Below are 22,266 nucleotides of genomic sequence, written 5' to 3'. Positions count from 1 at the left end.
CGCGGTTTGGGAGCCAGGCTCCAAGCCCCCGCGGAGAGGGGGGTTAAAGGTGAGCGGGCACGAGCGGGTCCCAGACGGGGATTGGCAGGAGCCTGGGCCCAGGGCCCGGGCCATGGCTGCCCCACAGGCCTCCAGCTGGGTGAGCGGCTGCCACCCACGTGCTAAGGAGAGAAGGAGGCACCGGATCAAGGGGCAAAGGACACCCCGAGCGAGCGGGAGGGCGGAGGCCGGGCAGTGCCCACGTCCACACCCGCTGCTAAAAGCCGGCCCGCGGCGTCGCGCAGCGCACAGAGCCCTCTGCCGCCGGCGTAGAGAAGCCGCTGAGAGCGGCTGTGGCCCCGAGCATCCCGCGTGCTCCCCTGGACAGACGCCTCCCGGGGAGACCCCGTGGCCTGGTTGAGAGCTCCCTTACCTGCAAATCCCGCGGAATCCAGGTAAGCGGCACGGACGGGGGTCCACTGGGGGCAGATGCTTAGCACAAGGGGAGTCAGAGCCTCCCTTATGCTGGATCTCAGTCTCCTCACCTGTCAGATGGGGAGGGGGCGCTTCTATGGCTCTGCTGGGCTGCAGGGGTTAATACCTTGTGTACCTGCCCCCCTTCACTCAGGCGCCTCTGCGGGGGTGGGGTGCAGGGAAGAGGAAACCTCATACCCCAGAGAGGGCTCAGGATCAAGAATCCCAGACGAGCTCATCCTGCCTGCTCTTCCTGGAGACTCACGGACTCCCACTGCCTCCGGGCCCCACTGGCTGGGCTGGGACTGAATCTTGGTCCGGGGCTCTCCCTGGAGCTAGGTGTGGGACCAGAGAGCCAAGAGGGAGGGCATTCCTCCCTGCCGTCCCCCTGCCCTGGGCAGGGGTGGGTGCTAGTAGTAAAGCTGGTTCCAGGTGGGCCCTTGGGTGAGGGACCAGGACTCAGACTCCTCCTGGCTGGGCAGGGAGAAGCCACATGTCATGGTGGGACAGAGAAACCGTGTGGATTCCCAGCCACCAGGCTTTAGTCAACAGGTAGGGGCTAGGGAAGTGGTGAAGGCCACCCACGCTGGTCTGGCTTAGGGAGGCCAGGGCTCCCTGCCGACTCCCAGCCACCCTGCCCCCACCTGTGTCCCCTGAGTCCACACGTGGGGGCCAGGAGCTGGGGTCCAGCCTGGGCTGGTTTAGGAGCTTTGGGTGCTTGTCTCTGTCTGGCTGTGTGACCTTGGGCTTGTTACTTCCTTTCTCTGGGCCTGGCTCTCCCTCTGTGATGTAGGGAGGCTTCCTGGGCCACTGGTATGGAAACAAGGACAGAATAAACTGGGACAACAGGATGCCTCAAAGGACAGGGAAGCCCCCTCCAAACAAGGTCTCACTTGTCCTTTGCAAGGGGGAGGATGCAGCTGAATCAGGCGGCAGGTGGGGCCAGGGATCTACCCGGCCTCCATCTTGCCCAAGTTCTCTCAGCATCTGGCCAGCTCCTGCCCAGGCCCCAGATCCTCAGAAAAGGGGCCTGGGTCCCTCAGGCCCTGGAACCTGAGCAGTGGGTTCAGGCCCATCCCAGTGAGGCTTAATTCCTCAGCCTCAGGGCAGAGCCAGCTTCTGGAGGAGGAGGGAGATTCCAGTGGGGGCATTCTGGAGGATGCCCCCCCTCTGGCGAGGGTGATCCTTCTGACTGCAGCCCTCCATCCCCCTTACCCCTCCAAGGACACAATCCACCTCAGGCCTGGGCTCAGACCGAATCGTGCTCAGGCTCAGGCTGGGATCAGGACTCAGCCGGGGCCCAGGTGAGAGGGCTGCCGAGAACTGAGGTCAGGGCCATGCCTCGGGGCTTGGATTGCTGTGAATGAAAGTATGTGACAGCGATGCTGGTGACATTTGTGAAGTGAGGTGGACAGTAAAGTGCTTTGACAAACTGCAAAGTGGAACAGAGCAGAGGGGGCTTTTGAGGTCCTGTGACCTCGCCTGCCCAGATACTCAAACTCACCTCCCAAGCCCTCCCTCTGAGGCTGCCCTTGACCCCGCCGCTGGCCCTGTCGGGGGCGAAGGCAGGTTGAGACCTGTGTGGGAGCTGTCAGACTGGGCGAGGCCCTCTTTAGGCCAAATCTCGCTCCCTGGTCAGAGCGAAGAAAGGGTTTGGGCTGGGATATGAAGCAGGATGGAGGAGCTGAGGGGGCTCCCCGAGGCTCAGGGAGCTGGGTGGGGGAGGAACTGAAATTTGCTGTACACCACTGTGTGCCAGGCACTCTATGGGGCTTTTCTGTCACTGTTTCCTTCTTCCCAATAACCTGAGATGGAAAGGATAGTTTCTTGGAGTTCCGTTGTGGTGCAGTGGTTAACAAATCTGACTAGGAACCATGAGGTTGCGGGTTCGATCCCTGGCCTCACTGACCTCACTCAGTGGGTTAAGGATCCCGTGTTGCTGGCAGCTACAGCTCCGATTAGACTCCTAGCCTGGGACCCTCCATATGCCGCAGGAAGTGGCCCTAGAAAAGACAAAAAAAAAAAAAAAAAAAAAAAAAAAAAAGAAAGAAAAGAAAGGATAGTTTCTCCACTTTACACATGAGGAAAGAGAGGCCCAGCAAAGTCAAGGCACTGACTCAAGGTCACACAGCCAGGAAATGGCAGGGCTAGGATTCAAAGCCAGGCAGCTGGATTCCAAAGCTCTGGTTCCTTTTCCCCCTGCTGCCTCTGACTTGCCCCCAGGTGACCCTGTCCTCTTCCGGGCCTCATTCTGCTCATCGGCAGCCTGGGCCTGAGCGTTCTTACCTGGGCTGTCAGGCAGCAGCCATGGGTATGGAGATCGGTACACAAGACAGTATGTCCGCATGGCTGCTCGTGGCTGTCCTCTTGGCCTGTGCCCACCTCGTCCTTCCCCACCTGTCTTTCCTGCTCCTGAGATACGGGCCAAGGCAGCTTACACTTGTCTTTCCTTTTACGGGGTGGGCTAAGCTGACCCTGTGTAGGGACGTTGACAGGGCAGGAAGAAACAGAACATTCCCGGGCAGGGCCTGGCACCATAAATAGGTGATACCTCCCCCTGGCTGGCCCTGAGACACAGAGGTTGGCTGGCAGGTGGGTGGGCAAGCGAGCATCCAGCATCCCTGGGCCTCCCCAGGGCAGGGGAGCCCTGGGGGTCCTCCCAGCTGTGTCCCACACCAGCCCCATCAGGGCATCAGGCCCCTGGACTGACTTGGAACGGGGGCCCCAGGGAGGCACACCTCTCTCACCCAGAAACACATGGCTCATGGGGATCCCTAGCGTGGGAGATGCAGGCAGGGCAGAGCTGTCACCCACCCACGGCTGGTTGGAAAAGACTCTGTCGCCCCGAGTCTCCTGTTGCAGGTTGTCCCCTGTTGTCTGTGTCCTGCAGCAGCTGGTTCCTCCACGCCCAGAGCTGCTGGCCAGAAGGACGGAGGAGAGAAGGCTCAGGGTTGGGAGCGGCAGAGAGGGAAGGGGAGAGGAAGCCTAATCATGTGCCCACCACTGGCTGTCACACCTGCATTTCATTTAATCCTCACAACAGCCCTGTGAGGGGAGTGTAACATCTTATCACCACCACCCCCCTTTTTTTTGGTCTTTTTGGGGCTGCATTTGTGGCATATGGAGGTTTCCAGGCTAGGGGTCAAATTGGAGCTGCAGCTACTGGCCTACACCACAGCCACAGCAACGCCAGATCCTTAACCCACTGAGCAAGGCCAGGGATCAAACCCGAGTCCCCATGGATACCAGTCGGGTTCATTACTGCTAAGCCACAATGGGAACTCCTCACCACACCCATTTTAAAGTTGAAAAACTAGTGCTCAAAGCCCATGATACCATTCCATCCTTGTAAGGGGGTCACACTCAGAGAGGGACCCAAAGTCAAAGAACAGGGGCAGATTTGAGCATCACAATTCACACCTCTGTGCCATGGAGCCGCAGATGGCTAGGACATCATTTGGCCTTGACGTTTCCCAGACAGGCAGGGCTCTGAGGGGTCACAGGGGCCCTGGCCTTGACAATCGTCCCAACCTTCCAAGGCACCCTCCATTCTACTCTCCTGGGACTGACTCTGGGCACCCACACCCAGACCCCACCTTGACACACGGAAGTTACCAGAAATTCTGTCTGGGTACAAAGACACCGACTGTGTGGCCAGATGGCCTCCTCTCCGGGACTCTGTTTCCTCCTCTGTAGAATGGGTGGACCAACAGAGGGGGCCCCGTTCCACCTCTCCAGGCCCTCTGTCGTGAAGCTCCGCTGGGAGCACGGAGAGCCCAGAACTGAGAGGCAGGAGGCCAGGCTCACTCACCGAAAGGACACGCCTGTGGTCTGACACAGCCCCTGAGCCAGACCAAGCCCGTTTCCCTCTGAGTAACACGAGGTCGGTGGCCTTTGCTGACTTACAGACTTCTAGGTTGCGGATGAGTCCTGAGCAGCCAATGAGACCCTGATCCTCACCCCCACTTCCTGGAGAGCTTAGGGAGAAGGGCTTGCCTGTCCTTTGTTAACCCAGCAAGGATTTACCAAGCACCTGCTATGTGCCAGCTGCCCTTCCACCCTAGTACCTGCGCTTCAGCCCGGTTTTGGGTGGGCGCACCTGATATTTGATATGCGGGGGAAGACAGGTCAGCCTTTAGTTCCTCCGAGCAGCCTAGTGCAAGGGTTCAAATCCGGGTTATACTACTCATTAACTGTATGACCTGGAATGACTGTCCGACTCTAACACATGTTTACTGTGTGGGAGAAATAACAAACAACTCCCTGAGCGAGGTGTACTCTGTAAACCGGGGACCATCAGCCCTGTGTGACAGCTGGTTGGCTGGACTGATTAGACACAACAAGCAATGTTCAAGGGCCTGGCAGGCCACTGAGCTGCATGGTGGTGATTCAATGGGTTTTTGGATTTTGTCTCTGGCTCCTAACACACAGCCCCTCAAACCCATGCAATCTCCAGCGTGATAAGAGTCTTTTGCATGCTGGTGAGGTGACTGGTGGCCCCCAGATCATTCTGAGCCTATAATTGGGAATACCAAGGCATGATTGGAGGGCTGGAGCTTTCAGCGCTCCCCCCCCCACCTCTGTGGAGGGAGAGGGCTGGAGATTTGAATTCAGTCCCCAAGGGCTAATAATCAAGTGTGCATGTGTAATGAGACCCCCTAAATGAAAGCGTTCAGAGACCTTCTGGATTGGTGAACATGTAGAGGTGCTGGGGGGTGGGGGGCGGCACCTCAGTGAGGGCACAGAAGCTCCAGGCGCCCCCTGTGCCCGTGCCTTGCCCGGTGCGTCTCTTCCATTTGGCTTTCCCGAGTTCTCTCCTTAAGAGTAAAATGGACAATATAAGTAAAGAGTTTGCTTGAGTTCTGGGAGCCTTTCTAGCACATTATGGAACCTTAGCCAGGGGTCATGGGATCCCCCGATTTACAGCCAGTTGATGCGAAGTACAGGTGACAGCCTGGACTTGTGATGGGAGTCTGAGGTGGGGGCGGTCTTGTGGGACTGATCCTTTAACTTGTGGGATCTGACACCAACTCCAGGCAGACAGTGTCAGCACTGAATCGAATTGGAGGAACCCAGCCGGTACTGGAGAACTGGGAAAGTAGTGTTGGAAAAAACATCACACATTTGGTGTCAGAAGTGAGCAAAAACGGCCTGTGGCCCTCGACTCTTGGCATGGCGCCTCATCTGGGTGGAACACCACCTCCAGGCTGGCCCCCATCCCTTGCTGTGCCAGTAGCACGTTCTACTCCCCTAGATGTTCAGGACACAGCAAGACGCTGAGCGCCTTCAGCCCTTGTTACAGGGAGGGCAGCTGAGGCCCGGAGAGGGCAACGACTTGCCTGAGATGACACAGGGTCCCTGATGAGCCAGGTTCCTGGGCCTTGCACCCGAAAGGAAAGGTGCCTCCCAAGGGTTCCTTGGGCCCTGCATTATCCCCATTTCACAGAACATGTTGTTAGCAACTGCATAGTATCCCACTCTAGGGATTTATCCAAACTTACTCAAATGTTTTGTTTCTCAGTATTATTAACAGTGCCGCAGTGAACATCCTTGTACATGTTTCAACACTTATGGAAATAGTTTTATTTATTTATTATTTGTTATTTATTTATTTATTTATTTAGCTTTTTAAGGCCATACCCGTGGCATCTGGAAGTTCCCAGGCTAAGGGTTGCAACAAAGCTACAGCGGCCGGCCTACACTAGAGCCACAGCAACGCAGGATCCGAGCTGCATCTGCGACCTACACCACAGCTCACGGCAATGCCCAGTCTTTAACCCGCCGAGAGAGGCCAGGGGTGAAACCCGCAATGTCGTGATTCCTTGTTGGATTCATTTCGCTGCGCTACAACAGGAACTCCACGGAAATATTTTTGTAGGCTAAATTCCTGCAGTTGAATTTGGTGGGTCAAAGAGTACCAGTGCTTTTGGTGTAATAGATTTTGCCAAATGGTCCTACCAACATATAATCCCATGTTACTTTTCCACCGACAGAATAGGGAAAAGGCCTGAGACCCGACCCATGTCATTCCTGCCTCTTCCGGGTCTAGACGAGGGTTTTCAAGCTTCCCAGGAAGTAGCCACAGTGCTGGAGAAAAAGTTTCTGGGCAGATCACTGCTGGGTCATGCCACGTGCCATTGTTTCATGCCACGTGTCACTGTTTTCTTCCTCCCTGGCTGGCCTGCACGCCGACCACCCACCCCCCTGCCTGCACCATGGGCTGCACTAGTTAGTAATAGTACCCCAGTACTAACTAGTATTTAACCATACTGGTCAAAAAGAACAGGGTTTGGAGTTTTCTGGTGGCTCAGCAGGTTAAGGATCTGGCATTATCACGGCTGTGGCTCGGGTCACTATTGTGTCACAGGTTCAATCCCTGGCCCAGGAACTTCCACATGCCACAAGTGCAGCCAAAAAAAAAAAAAAAAGAGAGGAGTTCCCGTCGTGGCGCAGTGGTTAACGAATCTGACTAGGAACCATGAGGTTGCGGGTTCGGTCCCTGCCCTTGCTCAGTGGGTTAACGATCCGGCGTTGCCGTGAGCTGTGGTGTAGGTTGCAGACGCGGCTCGGATCCCGCGTTGCTGTGGCTCTGGCGTAGGCCGGTGGCTACAGCTCCGATTCAACCCCTAGCCTGGGAACCTCCATATGCCGCGGGAGCGGCCCAAGAAATAGCAACAATAACAACAACAACAACAACAAAAAAAGACAAAAAAAAAAAAAAAAAAAAAAAAAAGAAAAGAAAAGAATAGGATGGGGTTGGGAATTAGAGCCTCATGACCTCGAGCAAGTAACTTAACTTCTCTGAACCTGTCACGGCACAGGTGATAGGGAGTGATCATAATTTCCATGTTTCTAGTCTCCTGGAGAATGAGAGGAGGTATGGATGGATCTGAAAGTGCTGTGGTTCCTTCCAAGGGCCAGACAGAGACCAGTCTTGTTGGCTAAACCTTGGGCTTTGGCACAAGAGGGATGGGCAGAGGCCCCGGGCTCAGGGAGCTCACAGGCTGGCTGATGGGGAGCTGGGGACAGAAGGAGATGGGGGAGGGATTGAAGCGGGCTGGGCCAAGAGCTAGCCCCGCCGCACGTCCCCAGAGATCCCAGGGCCTGGTCCAGTTCTTCTGGGACCACGTGGGAAGCCCAGGCTGATCCTCGCTTGGAAGCCCTTTCCGCCCTCCTGCAGTGCCCTGAGTACCCACTGACGCCGTGGACAGGCCCTGGACCCTGGCTCCCACCCTAGCTGCTCTGCTTTCTCCAGGTGCTCCCTCTTCCTCCCCGGGCCCATCCCCCAGCTCAGCCTACCCAGGGGCAGAAGCTCATGGGAGGCCACCTGATGTGGTGGCAGCCCTGGTTCAAGGCCCATCCCTGCTGCCTACCATCTGTGACAACCCAGACCAGTCATGTCTGCACCGTGGGCTGCACTAGTTAGAGCAGTGCCCCAACACTAACTAGTAATGGTAGGCCTTTCCCACTCTCAGGGGAATGTGATGAGCCCTCCGGGCCACTTTGGCAAAGGGTACGTGGGCATAAGCTGCGCTGTCCCCCGGAGCTTCTCTAAGAACTGCAGCCCATTCGCATGGGCAAGGGCCCACTTGTATTTTCAATCTGCCTTGGCTGTATGAGGATACAAAGTGCAGAAGCAGTAGAAAACAAATTACTAGCAAAGTTGAGAAAACAGACAAATATTAAGCTCAGCTTCTTATTACATTTAACAGATATCAGCTTACTCTATTAAATTGATATAAACGTTTCTAAATACTTCCTCGCAATTTATGTATTAGTCTCATCACCAACTGGTAAAGAAATCCAGGCCTGGCAGTGGAGTAGCTGCCCCAGTGCCCACTGGAGTCAGATGAGGGCCAGGGCCAGGAGGTGGGTGCCAGGAGCTCGGCAGCTGTGTGGGCTGCTGGCTCCCTGCTCTCACCCAGCCAGGCTTGCCAATCTGCAATCCCCCAGCTCTGCCTTTGCCACTGCTCTTCCCTCCCACCACTCCTTCTCCCTTCTCGGTGTGTCTGATTCCCGCTCTGTCTTTTGAGGCCCACCTCAACACACTTCTCCTAGAGAGCCTTCCCTGGTCACAGCCTGGGGGACAGGGAGGGCTCTCTAGAAGAGGATGTGCTTGTGGTGGGCCTCAAAATTGTCCCAGGCCCTATCTCTGCCCCTCTCTGAGTTGCTGGTGGCCATGCTTTACTCTCCTGCACTAAGTTGCTTGGAGACAGGAGGCGGGTTATAAGTGTCTGAGCCCCACCCCACCCACACTCACCTACCCCTGGCTTAACTGAGGACCTGATACCAGCAGGCAGTTAAGATGTATGTTGGACACAATGGACTACTACTCAGCCATAAAAAAGAACAAAATAATGCCATTTGCAGCAACATGGATGGAACTAGAGACACTCATACTAAGTGAAGTAAGTCAGAAAGAGAAAGACAAATACCATATCATATCACTTATATCTGGAATCTAATATATGGCACAAATGAACTTTCCACAGAAAAGAAACACATAGATATGGAGAACAGACTTGTGGTTACCAAGGGAAAGGGGGAAGGGAGTGGGACGGACTGGGAGCCTGGGTTTAACAGATGCAAACTATTGCCTTTGGAATGGAGAAGCAATGAGATACTGCCGTATAGCACTGGGAACTATATCTAGTCACTTACGATGGAGCATGATAATGCAAGAAAAAAGAATGTGTATATGTATACATTGTGTGACTGGGTCACCTTGCTGTACAGAGGAAAATTGACAGAACTCTGTAAACCAGCTATAATGGAAAAAAATAAAAATCATTTAAAAAATATGTATGTTGGGTGGGTAGGTGAGTGGGTATTTGGGTAGAGGCATGAATGAACAGGTGGTAGCTTAGGTAGATGTACAGATGGAAGGATGACGATCAGACTGACCAGTAGGACCTGGATGGGTGGTGAATGGAGGGAGGGATGGATTGACAGATCATGAATGGAGAGACCAATAAATGGATGGATAGGTGGACAGATTGACTATTAGAGGATGGGATGGATAGACAGATAGGTAAAGTATCTAGTTCATCTAGATCCTTGTCCAGGTAGATGAGTGGATGGGTGGGAAGACAGCTGGATACTCACTCGATCTCCGTTCTGCTATGTTTCCTCCTCAGCCTCTCCTCCTCCCTTGCCTCCTCCTTCACTCTCACAATCTCAGAGCACAAAGACCATGATTCTCAATCCAGATTGGACACAGGATTTTTTTTTTTTTTTTTGGTCTTTTCTAGGACTGCACCTGCGGCATATGGAGGTTCCCAGGCTAGGAGTCTAATCGGAGCTATAGCCGCTGGCCTACACCACAGCCACAGCAATGCAGGATCTGAGCCACATCTGTGACCTACACCACAGCTCACGGCAACACTGGATCCTTAACCCACTGAGCGAGGCCAGGGATCGAACCCACAACCTCATGGTTCCTAGTTGGATTCGTTAACCACTGAGCCACAAAGGGAACTCCGACACAGGATTTTTTTAACTTGGTATTTTCATAATTTAAAAGTGTATAAACAAATTTGCTGGTGACCTAGCTGGTTAAGGATCAGGCATTGTCACTGCTGTGTCTCAGGTCGCTGCTGTGGTACAGGTTCAATCCCTGGCCTGGGAACTTATGCATGCCTTAGGCAAGGCCAAAAAGAAAAAAAAAATAGGGACAATATGGCTTCTCTATGTAGTATCATGTGGAATCCTACTGCATGTACTGTTAGTGTGGTATCGCTCATCATAAATAGAGAAGGAGGAGGTCTATAAGCATGAAGTGTGTTTCTTGCAAAGGAAAGTGATTTTTTTACTCATAAGTTGAGACCCAGTTTTTTTTTTTTTGGAGGGTGCCCACAGCATGTGGAAGTTCCTGGGCCAGGGACCAAACCCACACGGGCCTCCACTGCAGTGACATGCCAGATCCTTCGTCCCCTGGGCCAGAAGAGAACTCCAAGACCCATATTTTTTGACAAAACAAGTGGGTGCTTCTGATATGAAAACTCATGCAGTCCAACTTCCTCAGTTTAATGTAGTCAAATTTTATTTATCAAATTTTCCTTCATGATCTGTTTGCCCATTTAACAGATACAGAAACTGAGACCCAGACAGGAAGAAGAATGACTTTCTAACTCGCTGCCAGTTAGAGACACAGCCAAACTCCTCTTTCTCACTCTCTAAGACCTCTCCATCCTCTATTTCTTGCACTCATTCCACCTTCTCTCTCCCTGCCAAATCCTCCTTTGGGCCTGATGCATCATCTCTCTACCCCCACCCCTGCCAACATAGATGCCCACCCACCTCCAGCCGAGGCTTCAGGAGGACTGCATGTGCATGTGCAAACTTAGTCTCTCTTTAAAGAAAACTTGTTATAGAGTTCCTATTGTGGCTCAGTGGTTAACAAATCTGACTAGGACCATGAGGTTGCGGGTTCGATCCCTGGCCTCACTCAGTGGGTTAAGGATCCGGCATTGCTGTGAGCTGTGGTGTGGGTCGCAGACATAGCTTGGATCCCATGTTGCTGCGGCTGTGGTGTAGGCTGGTGGCTACAGCTCTGACTAGACCCTGGGAACTAGTCTAGGAGTTCCTGGGAACTCCTAGCCTGGGAACCTCCATATGCCACGGGTACGGCCCTAGAAGGACAAAAAACAAAAACAAAAACAAAAACTTGTTGGTCTAACATACATATAAAAAAATGGACTCATCATAAGTATCAGGCTCAGTGAATACTCACAGTGAACACACCCATGTTACCTGAACCCTGATAAAGAGACAAAATGTTAGCAGCCCCTTCTTGATCCCCTGGAGTCATCCCAAGGCTAAAACACAGCCCTGACTCCTAACATCAGAGATTAGCCCATTTGGAGCTTTAAATAAAGAAGCCTTACAGCATCCACACTTCCATGTCAGGCTGCTTTTGCTTAACATATTGTCAGTGAGATTCGTCCATATGGTTGCATTTGGTGTAGAATGTTCGTCTCGTTGCTGTGCTAATGTTCCGTTGTGTGTCTGCGCAAGATAGACTTACCCAATCGCCTGCTGATAAACATTTGAGTTGTTTCCAATATTGAGCTAATAAGAAAAATGCTGCTCTGGAGTTCCTGTTGTGGCTCAGTGGAAACAAATCTGATGGGCATCCCTGAAGATACAATTCGATCCCTGGCCTTGTTCAGTGGGTTAGGGATACAACATTGCTGTGATCTGTGGTGTAGGCTGGCAGCTACAGCTCTGATTTGACCCCTGGCTGGGAACCTCCATATGCTGCGGGTATGGCCCTAAAAGACAAAAAAAAAAAAAAAAAAAAAAAGAAAAAAAAAAAAAAAAGAATATCGCTGCTCTGATAGTCCTTACATTGTGTCTTGTGTGCACACATGCGTACGTTTCTGTGGAACTACTAGGTCCACGTACTGCTGTCTGTCAATGTTTAGCGCTGGCAGATACTGACAAATAGTTTTCTAGAATGATCGTGTCAAGCCACATAGTGGTGGTGGCCGTGGCTGAGGTTCTGCTCACAGCATATCCTCATAAACAATTGCTAGTCCTTTTAATTTGAGAAATCACGTATTGTGGGGCAGGCTTCCATCAGATTGCCTGGCTTGAATCCCTTCTCTTTTTACCTTGTACCTCAGCAAAGCCTGTTTCCTTGTCTATAAAATGGGTTGAAAGTCATGGGGCTGCTAGGAAGAGTCCCTAAACAAATTATGTGACGCTCTATAAACATGAGCTATTTACAGATAATTCCTACAACAACCCTCTGAATCACTTCCCCTCCCAGACCCTCAATTTTCCCTTCTGTAAAATGGCAATAAAAATATAAACACACCCACATACACTCAAGTGCAGAGATTACCAGTGAGTGAAATAATATATTAAAGTGCCTAATATTTTTACTGAAATACAATACATTTATTATCAGATTTCCCTTTTCGGTGGCTTTTAGTATAGTCACAAAGTTACAGCCATCACCACTGGTTAATTCTGGAGCGTTTTCATCACCCCCATAGAAACTCTGTCCCCATGGCCACCATTCCCCATTTCCCACACCCAGTTATCTCAGACCCCTGACAGCTGCTAATCTACTTTCCATCTCTATGGATATTAAAAGTGCCAGATCTTGGCTTTTCTATATTTTTTAACTTTTGAAAACATGAAATATCTAATACTGCAACAGGCACATAATATGCACTTAATAAATGTGTGTGTGTGTGTGTGTGTGTGTGTGGAGGATAGATAGATAGGGCACCCTTAATAGACAGATTCAATGTGCGTTCATTCAACAATTTGCACATTTGCCCTTGAGAGGAAAATGATCTATTGAGAGAAATAAGATGCGATTCTTGCTTTCAAGGAATTTGCCATCTAGCGGGAAAGAGAGGCATGTACCTGGGAACGCTGGGCAGAATGAAATTAGAGTTGCAGCTGAACAAGGGTTGTTGGAATTTGGGAAAGATACCAGAGGTGGAGGTTGTACTTCTAGGATAGGGGGGCTTCCCTGATGTCAAGGAAAGTCAGTGTGTGTGTGTGGGGGGGTGGAAGTCCTGAGATGCAGGCTGGAAGACAAGGAGTGTTTGGTGTCAGGCGGGACCTCTGGGACAGCCAGGTCTTCACACCCCAGCCAAGACCTCATCCTGCACCTCCATGGCCGTGAACAAGACGTGTCTGTAGCAAGAGGTTAGAAACGCTGGGTGGTAGCGGCCAAATGGAAATGGAGCAAAAGGGTGAGCTGAGCAGGTGCACACAAGTTGGCCCTGTCATCTGGGCAAGGGCACTGAACTGGCTGTGCCCTTGGTCTATGCGGGTGGCAGCCTCATAGGTGAAGGAATCTGGACTTTCAAGTCTAATAGCACTGACTTCAGTGGGGTTAGAGATGCTGGTTCAAAAGTGTTGGACACAGTGCTTGGAGTGAGGAATACACTCCCTTAAATGGCCACACAGATAGGTTGGGGGAGGCTGGGCAAGGGGGATGAAGCACACATTCAAGGCCTTAGCAAGATTGGGGCATTGAAACACTTTTTAAAAATTGAGGGGTTCTCTGGTGGTGCAATGGGTTAAGAATCCAGCATTGTCCTTGCAGCAGCTTGTATCACTGTTGTGGTACAGGTTTGATCTCTGCCTGGGAACTTCCACATGCCACAGGGGCAGCCAAAAAAATAAATAAACAAATAAAATAAAGAATCTTTCAGGGAGTTCCCGTCACGGCTCAGTGGTTAACGAATCTGACTAGGAACCATGAGGTTGAGGGTTCGATCCCTGACCTCGCTCAGTGGGTTAAGGATCCGGCGTTGCCATGAGCTGTGCTGTAGGTTGCAGACGCTGCTCGGATCCCGAGTGGCTGTGGCTCTGGAGTAGGCTGGCAACTATAGCTCCGATTTGACCCCTAGCCTGGGAACCTCCATATGCCGCCAGAGCAGCCTTAGAAAAGACAAAAGACAAAAAACAAACAAACAAACAAACAAAAAAACAAAAAAAGGACCTTTCAGGTTAAAGGAAGAACAATTCAAAATAAAATAAAATGGGGAGTTCCCGTCATGGCACAGTGGTTAATGAATCCTACCAGGAACCATGAGGTTGCGGGTTCGGTCCCTGCCCTTGCTCAGTGGGTTAACGATTCGGCGTTGCCGTGAGCTGTGGTGTAGGTTGCAGACGCGGCTCAGATCCCGAGTTGCTGTGGCTCTGGCGTAGGCTGGCGGCTACAGCTCCGATTTGACCCCTAGCCTGGGAACCTCCATATGCTGAGGGAGCGGCCCAAAGAAATAGCAAAAAGACAAAAATTAATTAATTAATTAATTAAATAAAATAAAATGGAGTTCCTGCTATGCCTCAGCAGTAACGAACCTGACTAGTATTCATGAGAATGTGGATTTGATCCCTGGCCTCGCTCAGTGGGTTAAGGATCCGGCATTGCTGTGAGCTGTGGTGTAGATTGCATACTCAGCTTGGATCTGATGTTGCTGTGGCTGTGGTGTAGGCCTCACCTGCAGCTCCAATTCGACCCCTAGCCTGGGAACTTCCATATGCCACATGTGCAGCCCTAACAAGTGAAAAAATTTTAAAAATAAAATAAAATTTAGTAATTGATATTTATATATATTTAATTGAAGATGTCATCATGGGAGAGATTAGAATTTGTGGGCTTCCTTTTTTTTTTTTTATTCAGATAAATGAATTTTTCTTTTCCCAAAATTCACTTGGGTAACCATTTTGTTTTTGTTTTTGCTTTTTCTTTTTTGGCCACGCCAAGGCATGTGGAGTTCTAGCCAGGGATCAGATCTGAGCCACAGTTTCAATCTAAGCTGCAGCCGTGGCCATGCCGGTCTTTAACCCACTGTGCCAGGCTGGAGAGTGAACCTGTGTCCCAGCGCTCCCAAGACACCATCGACCCTGTTGCGCCACAGTGAGAAATCCCATTTTGTATTTTTTTGGTGTCAAATTGTTTTTCTTAAATTGAGTGTAATTGATTTACAACGTTGTATTAGGTGTACAGCACAATGACTCAGTTTTATATATATTCTTCTTCAGTTTCTTTTCCGTTGTAGGTTTTAACGAGATATTGAATACACTTCCTTGTGCTATACAGTAGATCCTTGTTGTTTATCTGGGACTTCCTTTTATTTATTGTACAATGTAGTTTTTTTTTTTTTTTTGGTCTTTTTAGGACCGCACCCTTGATATGGAGGTTCCCAGGCTAGGGACTGAATCGGAGCTGTAGCTGGTGGCCTATGTATGCCACAGCCACAGCAACGCCAGATCCAAGCTGTGTCTGCAACCTACACCTCAGCTCATGGCAACGCTGGATCCTTAACCCACAGAGTGAGGCCAGGGATCAAACCTGCATCCTCATGGATACTAGTCAGATTTCCACTGAGCCATGGCAGGAACTCCTGCTTTGTTTTTAATTATATGCAAGGGTATCTTCTTTTCAGTGCCCAGGTCTCCAAAGGTATTATCAGGTCCTGAGGAGGGCAGAAGTGGGGTACAGATGCCTGTGGGGGGCCAACTGATGACTTGAGAAAGAGAGGGGCATGGGGTGAGGGAGCTAATCCACCCTATTGAGACTCAGATCAGGGGAAGGTCTTTTGAACCACAGACCACAGCTCCGAGATTTTCTCCTGGGCACAGGAGACCAGAGGAGCAGAGAGATGAGCTGGAATGCTGATAGCAGGGACTTAAAACCGAGGTGGTTAAAGTTGCAGGACCCTAAGAAATCGCTAAATTCAACTTCCTCATTTTACAGAGCGTCAGATCCCCAGTAAGACAGAGAATTGCGCAGGGTCATTCAAGGAATTTGTGGCAGAGCAAGGATCAATTCATTTGTCTGCTTAAGCCAGGGCCACTGAAGCTAGGAGGCCCTGCTTCCTCCCCCTACCCCCACAGTGCATTCCCCAAGTCCCTGGGTACCCACCGTGGGGGTTCAGATACTGTAAGAACAGTTCTGCCTCAGGGCTCGCAGGCCAGGGGAGAAGTCAGACAGGCACATAAGGCTGTGCCATAAACCCTGAAAGGGCCACATAGGGATGGCCCTCCCTCCAGAGGAAGCAGGCTGAGGTGGGCACCGGAGCAACCCCAGAATTAGGCAGAGATGGACAGGGAGAGTGCACCCCCTGCAGAGAGCAGTAGGGCGCCAGTGGAGCAGGGCAGTTGGGGCTCCTGGGAGCGTGAGATCGCTGTTTGTCAGGGACAGAGGGAACCTGTGCAAGGGACATAGTGGGTGGAAGGGCTGGCCTGTGACCAGCCTGGGTAACCATTTCAGCACCTCAATTGTTCCAGGAGCCCTCAGGGCATGCCTTTTGATTTCGGGAGCTGTGTGACCCTGCCATGGGCCTGAAGAAAGTGTGCAGGAACCTTTTCTAAGCCTCCAGTCCCCAGCTGACCACCTCCTACCCCGTCCCCTCCTGTGACTTGACATGGCCACACCCTCTGCAAAGCCAAGGGAACTAGCATTAGCCTCTAGCCTGGCCTGCCTCCACCCCCCTCACCTCCCACCCAGAGAGCCGTGGGTAGGAAGTCTGGAATTCTTCTAGACCAGGCTTTTTGGCTGTCCTGGTGTTGAAACCAGGCCTGTTTCCACTCCTGTGGACTCTGGAGCCTCTTCTCATGTGGGGCAATAACCCCACCTCTGAGGATTTTTAAAGGTGCCAGGGAAGTGACCGGTGTGAATGCCCCAGACCAAACTGCCTAGTTTGTCTCCTCAGGATGAGAAATGGGCCTTCAGAAACAGGAACACAAAGCTGGACCCCCAGGGTTAGTGAGAGGAGGGGGCTCAGAGCAGATGGCCTGCCTGGGGAATGTCCAGAGGACGATAACCAAGGCTCTGCCTTGCCAGCTGTCACCCATTACCACTGGTACCCACCCCAGCAGCGGGCAGGATTTACACTCTGGGGCCTGCCCTCTGAGCAGGTGCGGTGATGATTATAATGGTCACTGGGGGAGTTGCTCCTGTGGCGCCATGGAAAAGAATCCGACTAGTATCCACGGAGATGTGGGTTCCATCCCTGGCCTCGCTCCATGGGTCAGGGATCCAGTGTTGCCATGAGCTGTGGTATAGGTCGCAGATGCATCTTGGCTCCAGCGTGGCTGTGGCATAGACCCGCAGCTGTAGCTCCGATTCGACCCCTAGCCTGGGAATTTCCATGTGCCGCGAGTGCGGCCTTAAAAAGCAAAAAAAGGAAAGTCACTGGGGGAGGCAGACCACACAAGACTTCAGAGAGATGGGTGCTTCCAGCTGTGTGGAGGACTGAGAGGGAGTGAATGTGACCTGGTAGATCAGAGAGGGCAGGGGGCAGTAAGTAATAAGGGGCCTTAAGGGAGAGCACCCCTGGAAGCAGGAATCCCTCACTCTAAGGTGCTTTCAGGCCCAGGTGTGAACGCCTCTTCTCGAGACCTCTTTTGAGTGAAGGAGGGGCGGGCCCATCAGGACTCTAAGTAGTCGCAGCAGAAGGAAAGACAGGAAGGATGGTAGGGACCTCCTCCTCTTACAAACCCCAGACCCACGGGTCGGGCAGGCGCTCTCTCACACCTGGCAAGTTGATTATGCTAATTGAAGGAACCCCGGTCGGTACCCGCGCGCCTCGAGGCTCCGCCTCGTCGAGCGACCTATCCGGTGGAGGGGCGGGGTTATGCTAATGGAGCCGGTCTGGCCACAGGGGCGGCGCGGGCAGCTGCACCGAGCTCAGGCGAGGCGGCGGCGGCGATGGCCATGGCCGGGGCGCTGGCAGGTCTGGTTGCGGGCTTGCAGGGCCCGCGGCTCGTCCCCAGCCCGGATTCAGACTCGGACACAGACTCAGAGGACCCGAGTACCCGGCGCAGCGCGGGCGGCCTGCTTCGCTCGCAGGTCATCCACAGCGGTCACTTCATGGTGTCGTCCCCGCACAGCGACTCCCTGACTCGGCGGCGCGACCAGGAGGGGCCCTTGGGGCTCGCTGACTTCGGGCCGCGCAGCATCGACCCCACACTCACCCGCCTCTTCGAGTGCATGAGCCTGGCCTACAGGTGAGGGCAGCTCCGGGGCCGACGGCCTCGGTCCTCCACGGCGGGACCGCGCGCTGGGGCCCCGGACACCCCCACCTGGCCCCAAGTCCTGGTCCCCGGCTGCTCTCAGAGACTCTGGCCACAGCCTAGATACCCTCCCTCCACCTTAACCTGGAGTTTTTTTCCGACCCAGCCCAGCTGCACCTCCTGGGTCCCATTCCTCCCCACCATGACTCCTTCCCTAGGGCTGGGACCTCCTGCTCTCCACCTCCACTTCTGCAGGCCTGCTGCAGACCTCCCTCCCACCTCCCGACCCCTCAGCCCCCAAAGAAATGCCAGGGCATCCCTTGCGCTCCCAGGACCCTAGGCTGTCCTAACATCCCACCCTCCACTCCAGGGGCCACTCCACCCAACTGCTTGCAGCAGCCCGGGCCCAGACCCACCCTATTCCTGCACCCTCCTGGTACTCCTCATGCCCATTACTGTCCCAGTTCATAGCCACAGTGACAGAAACCCAGTATCTCCTCCACCCTGCACCCTCCAAATGCAGGGACACCTGTTCTTGACCTGCTAGGTCAAGGGTGGCTGGAGGGTGCTCCGCTGGGACCCAGGGAGGCTCAGCTCGAAGTTTCCCAGCCGTGGACAAGCAGAGGGTGTTGAGGGTTGCAGGGGGGCTGGTCCCTGGGAGGCCTGGGCTCCCCTCCCTAGGTCGTCCCTGGAGTCTGAGCGCCTAATGCTGCCTGGGACCCCTGCTTGGCGTGTTGCAGAGCACACAGGCCGCGCCCAGCCCCAGCTCCACACCTGCTTCTCAGGGAAGGGTGCGAACCGGGGTCCTGGCTCATTGCCCTGGAGCAAAGTTCCCCAGAGCGGAGGGGCCAGGATCAATTATCAACTGAAAAACCGTAGGGGAGAAAGGGGGATCGGCCCGGCCTTGATCTTTTCTCTGTGCAAATATTCCTCTTCCTCTGCTGCTCCTCCTCCTCTTCTGAGAACTGCTGGCTACAGACCGGCACTTGCTGCTCTGCCTGGGAGTGGGAGCTGAGGTGGGGATTGCGGGGGAATTTTTCCCGCCCCCTACCCCGGTGCCCAGCCGCGACCCCATTGGCTGTACGCTTTGTAACCTTGGCCCACACACGCTCTGGCCCCAGGCCCAGGTCATGTTGCAATCTGATCATCCAGAGCACCAGTCCAGTGTGGAAAGTTCAAATTCCCATCCCTTTCCTCCCTCCCTTCCTGGGACATCACGGGACCTCCTGGGACAGGGCACCTGAGGTCATGGTACACCGGATGTGGGCACCCCCGCTCCCCAGACCCCTCCCAAGATCTCCCCCTTTTCCCACCCACTCCCAACTTAAGCTTCTTGCTTTCTACTGTACACTGCTCTCCCTGGGCTGGCTCATGCCCACCCCCCATCCCAGACCATGGGTGACCAAAAGGGGAGGTTCTGGGGAGGTGACAAGGCAGGGGACAGAGCTCACTCCACTAGGAGGCTGACTGGAAGCTGATGGCACCCCACTCGGTGGCAGCTGGGGTAGAGAGAACTGGGCTTTCTCCCTAAACACAGAGTACGCGATCTCTATGGCCTGCCTGGGGTGGGGGCCTGAGCGTCAGGGATGCAAGTGGCTTAGTACCAGCAGAGTCTTTGGATTCTCCCATTTGGTAGAGGGAAAAACAGAGGCTCAGCCTGGGATAATGTGGTAGCCCTTGAAGACCCCTAACAGGGGTTCCTTGGAGGGGGGAGGATTGAGGACGCCAGGGTGTCCCAAGAGAGTAAGCCAAGGGAAGGGTCAGTGAGCACCTCCAGAGGTGCTGGGAGGAACTGGCCAGCTGGACCCAAAGGACATCTGTGGATGTCTGGCCAGTTTTCATCCTCAGCAGGACTCTGTGGACAGAGAGACGGCTGCTCCACTGGGAGGAGGCCCGTGTTCCATGGTTCCGTGGGTGGAAGCCACAGAGAGGCAGGAACTGGAAGTTCCAAGAAAACACTTGTTCATGGTCAGAGCTGGCTAGCTCTGGAAAGAATGGCCTCAGGGATGTGGGGAGCGAGCAGGACCCTATCAGGGAGACTCCAAGGGAGTTTCCGCAAGGTAGATGGGAGGGATAGCGCTAGGGAGTGTTCTGAGTTTTTCTCATCCCATCCTCAAGATTTCCAGAATTTCTATTAGTCGTAAGAAGCTCTTGAACCCTGGCCACAGACTTTGCTCCAGACCTCCCCTTCCAGCAGACAGGCCCAGCACAGACCAAATCCTTCCTCCTGGGCTTGGATGTCACTGTCCCAGCTCTGTCAACCTTACCTGTCATCTCAGCAGGGAAATGGAGGAGGGAGGGTAGGCAGGCTGGGGAGGGGGGCACTGGGTGATCAGAGTGAGCTGGGAGGTTGCTGGGATACAGGCTGGGGCAACACACTCAGGCATGCCCCAGGTGCCACAAAAGAAGCTGGCCCAGGAGGTATTAGAGTGCCCCCCCCGGCACATCTCCCTACTAGACAGATGGTGTTTATCTAACTTAGGAGGGAGGGGGCCAGCCAGCAGGCCTGGGCACTTGGGCCATGTACTCTATTTGGGTAATGAGGCCTGTATGTCCTGGGGTGGCAGTCTTCCCCCTCCCCCACCCCAAAGCAAACACAGGAGCTTGGAGACCAGAGAGGAGAGGGGACTCAGTAACCAGTGCGCTAAAGAGGCTACAGAAGTCAGACCGCACACACCCCCCCCCACCCCTTACCTCCGGGATGAGACAGTCCCCTGGAGAGAGCAGGCCTGGCATTCTGAAAGACTAAGCCTTGGAGCCTCAGCCTTCTATGTGGGCGAGGGCTGGAGAAGGTGGGCCAGAGGGGACTGGTACATGATCCTAGCTGTGGACCATGAGGAGGGAGGGAAGGGGGAGGGAGGGACCAGCAAGGGTCTAAGACCTTGAACAACCTGACCTAGGTCAGCTCCCTGAAGGTAGCAGACTCGACCTGTGCCCAGTCAAACCCCTCACCTGGTAGAGCCCTTCCATCTCGTGGATTTGATTGACTACTAGGGTCAGGGTCAGAGTTAGGGTTAAGTGCCAATTGCCCATCACTCCCCCATCCTAGCTGCCTTCCCTTGGGTCCTCGTGGCTACTGTCTTGCATGCACCTCTCCAAAAGGGAATATCTTCCAGCTCAGTCCAGATTGCCATCCTGGGATTCTGGGCTGGGCAGACACCAGAAGGGCAGGAAAAAGGCAGCGGCCAGCTGCTTGGAACCTGCCTCTAGTGAAGAGCCTCCTTCTGCACCTGGAAAGACCTTATCTATCCTCTAGGCCTAAGGGGGCCAGCAAGACTGGTGGAGGAAAAGCCACAGGGCCTGAGTGAGTCCCCTTTCCTTCCTGACCCTCAGTTTCCATCAGTAAGAAACAGGCGAGACCCCTTCTTAGCCAACAAGACAGCTGCCTGTGAGGCCGCTGGGTACTGTTGGTGTGAGGACTGAGCTGATAAATAGGTTTCAGCAGGTCGGCCTGAGAGAGCATTTTAAAGGTCTTCCTCTCAGCGTAGCTATTTCAGGCGGGTAAGAGCGAGGGGCAGGATTTGGGGGCACCCTCAAATTGCCCATCATAGATGAATGCCTAGTGCATGGGAAGAGAATGGAGCCAGCCCCCTCCAGCCCTCCCCTTTCTCATGCCCCCCCTGACCCAGCCCTCTCCCTCTGACAGCGGCAAGCTGGTTTCTCCCAAGTGGAAGAATTTCAAAGGCCTCAAGCTGCTGTGCCGGGACAAGATCCGCCTCAACAACGCCATCTGGAGGGCCTGGTATATCCAGTGTGAGTGGGCACCGAGGGCCCCAGCAGGAGGGCTGAGGCGGGGCTGCCCCCGAAACCCCCAGGGCCCTCAGGGGCAGTGCCAGCGCCAGCGGAGTGCTCAGGGGACACCAGGGCCCCAGCATCAGGACCTCTCAGCAGCTTCTGACTCCCAGAGGGTCTTGGGGAATGTGTCCCAAAGGGCACTCTCCACTGTGAAGTTGGGTCTAGCAGGTGTCACCCCTTGGATGTCCCAAGGTGGGTCAGTTCACAGCCCATTCTGCATCCCATTAGTGTCATCAGGTGCCCCAAATGCCAGGGTAGAAAGAGACATTCAACCCTATCAGGGCCAGAGTTCCCTCTTGGCTCAGCAAATGAACGATGCAATCAGGAGATCGAGCCCCTGCCTGGGAACCTCCACATGCCATGTGCCAACCGCGCCTCCCCACCCCACCCCACTGTCTGGGCCAATCACACCACTCTGCAAATGGGTAAACTGAGAATCCTGCCTCCCATTGAAGTCCTTACTGAACCTCCATCAGGTGTCCCCCATGGAGATTTGGGGGGCAGGGGCCCAGAGAGGCTATGTGG

The 22,266-nt window shown here is 53.6% G+C and overlaps 1 protein-coding gene across 12 annotated transcripts in view; it reads left to right on the top strand.

Moving 5' to 3' along the window:
* The window catches only part of MLXIPL (MLX interacting protein like), a 35,583-nt gene continuing 13,394 nt past the window's right edge, over positions 78–22,266 (top strand). For 2 of the 12 annotated variants that reach the window (XM_021086325.1, XM_021086324.1), the window contains exons 1-3: positions 251–434; positions 17,595–17,940; positions 21,593–21,699. In XM_021086325.1, the coding sequence (XP_020941984.1) occupies positions 17,642–17,940; positions 21,593–21,699 (406 nt within the window). In that variant the 5' untranslated portion in view covers positions 251–434; positions 17,595–17,641. Of the gene's footprint in view, positions 435–17,594; positions 17,941–21,592; positions 21,700–22,266 lie in introns of all 12 variants that reach the window. The other 10 variants (XM_021086323.1, XM_003124408.5, XM_021086326.1 and 7 more) reach the window with 8 other exon arrangements.

The sequence above is a fragment of the Sus scrofa genome, chromosome 3 (genome assembly GCF_000003025.6).
Source record: "Sus scrofa isolate TJ Tabasco breed Duroc chromosome 3, Sscrofa11.1, whole genome shotgun sequence".
Taxonomy (NCBI): Eukaryota; Metazoa; Chordata; class Mammalia; order Artiodactyla; family Suidae; genus Sus; species Sus scrofa.
This window is presented reverse-complemented; position numbering and strand designations above follow the sequence as displayed.